Below are 7,131 nucleotides of genomic sequence, written 5' to 3'. Positions count from 1 at the left end.
ATATATATATATATATATATCAATAATCCATTAGTGTCGCGTACCCCGACTTGTTGGTTGACATTCACGGTATAAGACCCTTCAGGTAGGGGGTTCAAATCCTCTCTAGCACAGTTGGCCTTAAGAAAGTGGTACTCGAATAGTTAGGCACATTAGGGGTGATTGGAGACTCGTATAATAGGAAAAATAAAAAGAAGAAGAAGAAAAATAACAATAATTCATTAAACCGAATCAACCTTGATGAGATCACCGCCTCATGATTGAAATATGTTCATATGATGGATTGCAGTGAAACTACTACTGAATTGAAAGCATTCCAGTCATCCAACTGCTAAAGAGTATGGACTAACAAACATGGCAAAAAGAAATAATACAAGATAATACATATGTATTCATACAAACATAGGTTAGAGGATGTCACATACCAGTAGCAGCTTATTATTCAAACTTTCGCAGTAAACACCACAGGAGTTCTTCAAGAACAGGATTGTAGCATCATTAAAACATCTTTCCGATTCCATCTTTACGTGGGATGGATTCACCGAATTCCATCTTCCGCCAGTTTCCTATAATTGAAGCCAACTGTTCGGTCTTGTCAAATAACCCAAGTAGGCCACCTGTGTGTATGAATAGAATCTTTCTCCCCTTCCATTTTGTTGGGTTCGCATCTATGTCCTTCAGAAGGGCATATGCAGCTTTTCCACTAAAAAAAAAAAAAAAACGAAATAAATGTTTATATTTAGTAAGGGAAATAAAATTTCTTGGTTGCTATGCAATATGTTGCATTTGGAGCAAAAAAGGAAGGAAAGAGAGGGGGAGGAGAGAAGAAAAGGAAAAGGTAGAGAAGGAATTTGGAGATAACCTTGGTGGATTATTTTTCCCCCATTCTTACTCAAATTCTTCTCAGTGCTGGCTACCAAATGTTGCTTGGATATGGTGGAGAACATTCCATTTGCTCAATCAACAAGGTCATAATTTAGTTTATTATCTTGAATTCAAACTAGTTATGGGGAGTCTAATGAAATGATGCTCTCTAGGATTAAAGTTAATGTTAAGTGGAGCTACATAACTTATATGGAAAGAAGTTTGTGGCCCTGACGCATAGTAGATGTTTGTACGTCTAATATTCTTTCTACAAATAAAATTCCCGTTGGGTGCAAATATGTTCAATGTCAAATACAAAATAAATGGGAGCATTGAGGGGTTCAAAGCCAAGTTGGTGACTAAGGGCCCGTTTGGGGCAGCTTAAAACAGTGGCCAGCGTTTTGAAAACGACGTCATACTATTTGATTTTCACGTTTCTATTACGTTTTAGAAACTGCAGTTTCGTTTTTGTTAATAATGTCGCCCACGGGATAACCCCCGTGGGCCACGTTCCTTCGCTACGTTTACTGTCGTATTACTCCGTTGCCCTCTAAGCATTCACGATCGAGGCCTGCCCTTGTTCAGCGTTCCTTCGCTTCCAGGTAAAGCCGCGTTCCAGGTGTTCTTCCTTTGCTTCTGGTACTGTATCGCGATCGAGCGCCCAAGCCTCTCCCAGTTCTTTCTTCGGTATTACTTCTCTTCCAGGTAAGAACATGTCTCATTGTTTTTGTTTCTTCTTCTGTTGCGACACTTGCTGGCCTCTCAAACTAGTGAAAGAAGAACTACAACCAACTAAAATTAGGTCCCTAATCTTCTGCTGCCTACTCACGCCATTGTAGTCAGTCTGGTGCTGGGATGAGCAGAGAGCTCTGGGGTTGGCTATTGTGCCTTACTTCTTCTCCATTGCCATCCTTAAAGCCAGCCACAGGGAAACAGGCTCAAGTTAAACCAAAAAGACAGCAAGCAGAATCCTCATACAGAGCCTCTTAGGTCGCTTTCCAAGAACTACCGAAGCCCTCTGTATGCCATGAATGGTGCATGATCTGTCTCATACAGAACGCAACATTATATTTTTTTGATGTTTTTCTCTGCTTTCCAATGTGTTAACTGTGTGGATAAGCCTATTATTTTGTCATACATGGTAACTTTAGTTTAATTACTCTTTATTTTATGGATTAATTGGGCTTATAGAGGGACATGAATTAGTCTGATTACAAAGAGGAGATACATTTAAATGAGTTTGGATAAGCTTCGGCTATTTTTTCTTGATTACTTCTTCCCCAATTTAATAGAAAGAATTCCATGTGATTTATGGAATTTATTTTGAGAAGTGCAGTTAAAATTTTGATTGGATACTTATGTATTACACTTTCTTAAAATAAAAATGACATTTCATTTCTAGAGTTGTTAACGAGATGATTTCGAAATAAGTAGGGGTTGGCTCAAATTGATTGAGTGGGGCTCTAAATTGGCATGTGGCTCTTTATATTAACTAGTATTCTAGTGTTTGTGCTTCTTTTTCGGTTCAGTGGCTACCTCATGCTTGGGTTGGTTTTTTGAGACGGGTATGATGAATCATGACTCTTTGGGTTCTCATGGATGAACTCTCTTTTGCCCTGCTTTTCTACATATACAATTTTGGTCTTAAGTGCTTTTGGCAACCGTGATTCTCTGTTATATGGTTCTTCTGCCTTCTCATGATGACATATTATTTGTCTCTTTATGCTAACTCTTAGCTTTGATATTTAGCTTTGATATTTTTGATGTGCATGCATACCACAAAGTTTATATGTATTTACATATCTAACTTCTAAACTTGGTTATTTTCACTTTCTTTATATTTTGTTTAAATGTTTTATTTGGGTTTGTCAAATTCTATTTTTAGAGGGTTGTGATAAGTCATATGACCCAAGTGGTTCTTTTGGATTGACCTTCTTATATGCTTTTCTACATAGAAAAATTTGATTCAAGTTTTCCTGACAAACAGGGTTCCCATCATTATGGGTCTATTGCCTTCTTTTGATGGTAGATTATTAATCTATTTATGTTTACTTTGAATCACGAGTTTTTATTTTTATATAAACTTTGGTTGAATCTTTTTGATATATTTGTCAAATTCTTTTTTTTATTATGTTGGAAATTAATATGTAGTCGTTACAGTTATGTTACAAACAGCAACATTGCGCAATACCAAAATATTCATTTACTCAAAAAAACTGCAAATCAGTTGTTTTCAAAACGCAAAAACCAAACAACTAAACAGTTTATTCAAAACAGGGGCAGAATGATCATTTATCCAGAATCAGCTATTTTTCAAACGCAAAAGCAAACAGTCAGACAGCTTATCTGAATCCGCTGCTGATCAGCAGATCAGCAGTTTATCGGGATAAGCTGGATAAGCTGCAGCTGCCCCAAACAGAGGTAGTTGCAACTTATCCAGCTTATCCAAATAAGCTGTTTATCCTAATAAGCTGTTGATCAGCAGCTGATCCGGATAAACTTTGTGCGTTTTTGAAAACAGCTAATTCTGGATAAATGATTATTCTACCCCTGTTTTGGATAAACTGTTTAGTTGTTTGGTTTGTGTGTTTTGTAAACAGCTGATTTGTAGATTTTTTTAATTAAATGACAGCAGCTGATCCGGATAAACTGTCTGACTGTTTGATTTGTGCGTTTTTGAAAACAGCTGATTCTGGATAAATGATTATTCTACCCCTGTTTTGGATAAACTGTTTAGTTGTTTGGTTTGTGTGTTTTGTAAACAGCTGATTTGTAGATTTTTTTAATTAAATGAACAATCTGACACACAGAAGTTGTAATTTTCTCAACAAAAGAACAATGTCTACACATTAGCTATTTTAGAACCAATACAACCCATTTATAACATTACGAAAAAGATATAAACCTTTACACGATAACCTAACTAATAGTCTCTACATACCTATTAACCATCTAGCTTCAATCTGATGGCAAGAGTTTTATCCTCCATGACAAATTAGTACCATTTTTTTTTGGAAAGTTTTCATCCTGCACTACAAAATAGTACCAATTTTTTTTTCTTTGGAAAAAAAAAACCATTAAAAGCCTTTCAGCAGCATAATTTAGAGCCAATTTTGATCTCATAATGGGTACATATCTACCAATTTCATGTTCTCTAATTGGTGCACTTAGTTAACCAAATTTGAAGACATTTTAAAGTTACATATCTAGCAACATAAACACTCATTGGTGTTATAAGTAAGGTTCTAAATATGTTAAAAAATAATATAATCAAATGCTATAACAGCTCAAGTATCAATGCATTAAATGAAATTAGCTCTGTTTACTTCAACAGAGCAGAAAAAAGCTAAAGATCACAGACCTTCCTGTCCTACAGTGGTAGCCCTTCAATAAATAAAATACTCTAACTTGCTTCTCCTTCAACATAGCAGACATTTCCACATCCAACCTTGCAGCATCAAACTGGTTAACTTTCGAAATTGAAATTGATATCGGTGGCCACTAATCAACATAAAAAGTAACGAAATAAAAAAAAAGTAAAATATTTGTTAATGTCATCGTTGAAATTTTAGGCGAACAATTCTAAAGTTCCCGCAACAACCCTAGCAATATATTGCCCGTGCAGAAGAGTAATTAGACAAGAAGCAGTAAATCACTCTAGTTGCCAAAAACCGTGATAGCCACAGAGTAAGAAGGAAAAGAACGATGCAATTACCTGGGAAGACTGACTGCGGGTAGAACTCAGCACTGGAATTGATTGTGGCCGGAGTGACGATGATCACGTGGTTCCTTTACGCGGAGCAGCGGATGAACAAGGTGTTCTTGGTTGAGGAGGTGAAACTTGTGGTGGAAATGCGAGGTTATAAGAAGGGACTGGTGGATTCGATGAAATAGAGGAGCGAGTCCATTGGTTGATGGAGTCTGAGGGAGGTAAGGAGCTGAGAGCTCGGGCCGCTGTGGTTGGCGATAGCGGAAGGGCGGCGCTGCGGGAGGGTGGGTCGTCTTATGAAGCGATGGTGGAGATTGTGCGCTTGGTGAGCAATGTCTGCGGCGGTGGACTGGGGTTCTCCGGCGAGAAGCGGTGATTCGTTATTATGGGCGAGAAGACCAAATTACATAGACCACCGAAACTCCCATCTTCATCCTTGCGTTTTTAAATCTGCCTGTTTGCGCCTTCTTCTGAGGTCGAGGGCAGCGGAGTAAAGAATCCCGAACGAACGTGGAACGCGGGGTTGACCCTGCATCCCGTGTTCATTAAGAAATTAAATAAGCAGTTTTAAAAACGCTGGCAGAACTTGCGAATCAAACAGAAAGGCAGCGTTTTGAAAACTTCGCCGCACTTTTAAGCTGCCCCAAACGGAGCCTAAAGACTTCACTCAGTCTTATGGGAAAGACTATTAAGAAACATTTGCTTTAATGTTCAAGTTAAGCATTGTAAGGATTCTTCTTTCCTTAGCAGTGAAGAAAGAATGAGAACTTAAATTAACTTGTTATCAAGAATGTGATTTTGAACGGAGTCCTCAAAGATGTGCATATGAAAATCCCACAAGGATTAAAAAATGATTCAAATAAATATCTCACTTTATGACCTCAAAAAATCTCGAAGGGCTTGGTTTGATTAAATTTAATGATACATCCAATGTCAAGCGGATCATACACTGTTCATAAAACATACTCAGGAAAGTAAGAAGGTTATACCCATTGTTTACATAGATAATATGATCCTGACAGGTGATAATGAAAAGATGATTGGCAAGATCAATGAGTTCCTTGCCACTTAATTTGAAATTAAGAATATAGGAGAGATGAAATACTTTCTAGGAATGGAAGTGGCGAGGTCCCAAATGAGTATTATGATATCCAAAAGATAGTACAACCTAGACCAACTAAAAGCGACGTAATTGTTGGGATGCAAACTTGCTGAGACTACTGTGAATTTCAACAAAAAGTTACTTTTAGGGGGAGAAAAGACACCAGTTGAAAAATATAGATATCAAAGATTAATGGGTATGCTTATCTACCTGTCACACACTATACCTGATATCGCTTACTCTATTGGCATTGTGAGCCAACATGTGATAATCCGAACAAAGAGCAATTAGAGATGATTTACAGGATATTGAGATTTAATAAGAAGAATCTTGATAAAGGGTTACTGTTTAAGAAATCAGACAATAAGGATGTAAATGTTTACACTAATACTAGTTTGGCAAGAGAACTCACGAACAAAAGATCCACTTCTGGATATTATTCCTATGTTTGCGGAAATCTTGTCACTTGGAGGAGCAAGAAAGAAGCAGTGGTCTCTAGAAGTAGTGCAAAATCTAAGTACCAGGCACTTGGTTTGGTAATTTTTTAAAGAATGTGAATACAACAACAACAAAGCCTTAATCCCACTACGTGGGGTCGGCTACATGAATCCTTTTTCTCCATTGCGTCCTATTTAGTGTCATAATTTCATTTAGTTCTAGTAAATTAAGATCATTTTTAATACAATAAGCCCAAGTCTTCCTAGGTCTACCTCTGCCTTTCTTAACACAAGTCGAATTTAAAACATCTACTCTCCTAATCGGATCATCTAATGGTCGACGTTTAATATGACCAAACCATCTAAGACGACTTTCTCTAATTTTGTCTGTCACAGGAGCTACACCAACCCTATCACGAATATATTCATTCCGCATTTTGTCTCTAAGTGTAAAGCCACTCATCCACCTAATCATTCTCATCTCGGCAACACTTAACTTATTATTATGCTTCTCTTTTAAAGGCCAACATTCAACGCCATAGAGCATTGCAGATCTCACCACCGTCTTATAAAATTTTCCTTTCAGTCTTAGCGGTACTTTTCTATCACACAAAAGGCCCGAAGCATTCCTCCACTTCAACCAACCAACTTGAATTCTACTATTAACATCCCCATCTATATCACCATCGCTTTGGACAACGGACCCAAGATATCTAAATCGTTCACACCTTTTAATAATTTGATCAAACCAACTTATTAAACCAAATAACAATGAAAAAATAAATATTATTACCAACTTCCAATAGAAAATTACAACAAACAAACATAAATCTGAAATTGCAACAAACAACAACACAAATTCACCCTAGGATTAGATCCAGAGGTGGTAGTGGTCAGCAAAGTGAATTGGTAGGGACAGCAGGCTGCTGAAAGAGCAGAAAAACAGCAAGCTTGTTGTTTTCTAGATGATGGCAGCGAAGGAAAGGGGGTGGCAAAGGTAGGGATGGCTGGAACAGCAG

General features: G+C 37.4%; 1 protein-coding gene and 1 long non-coding RNA gene across 3 annotated transcripts in view; both read right to left on the bottom strand.

Moving 5' to 3' along the window:
- Window positions 1-283: 283 nt before the first annotated feature.
- LOC110027872 (putative D-cysteine desulfhydrase 1, mitochondrial) overlaps window positions 284-7,131 on the bottom strand; it is a 68,357-nt gene continuing 61,509 nt past the window's right edge. Inside the window, exons 10-11 of one of the 2 annotated variants that reach the window (XR_002294383.1) lie at window positions 426-703; window positions 313-328 (exon numbers count right to left, since the gene is read on the bottom strand). Coding sequence is in view for 1 of the 2 variants with exons in the window: in XM_020729490.1 (XP_020585149.1) it covers window positions 499-703 (205 nt within the window). In the remaining variant the exon portion in view is untranslated. Of the gene's footprint in view, window positions 704-7,131 lie in introns of both variants that reach the window. The other variant, XM_020729490.1, reaches the window with a different exon arrangement.
- On the bottom strand, window positions 4,127-5,433 carry LOC110027873. Its single transcript, XR_002294384.1, has 2 exons — window positions 4,580-5,433; window positions 4,127-4,365 (listed from the first exon to the last, which is right to left on the bottom strand). It is a non-coding gene; the product is annotated as an uncharacterized LOC110027873 (long non-coding RNA).

Source organism: Phalaenopsis equestris, unplaced genomic scaffold (assembly GCF_001263595.1).
Source record: "Phalaenopsis equestris unplaced genomic scaffold, ASM126359v1 Scaffold000458, whole genome shotgun sequence".
NCBI classification, from domain to species: Eukaryota; Viridiplantae; Streptophyta; class Magnoliopsida; order Asparagales; family Orchidaceae; genus Phalaenopsis; species Phalaenopsis equestris.
This window is presented reverse-complemented; position numbering and strand designations above follow the sequence as displayed.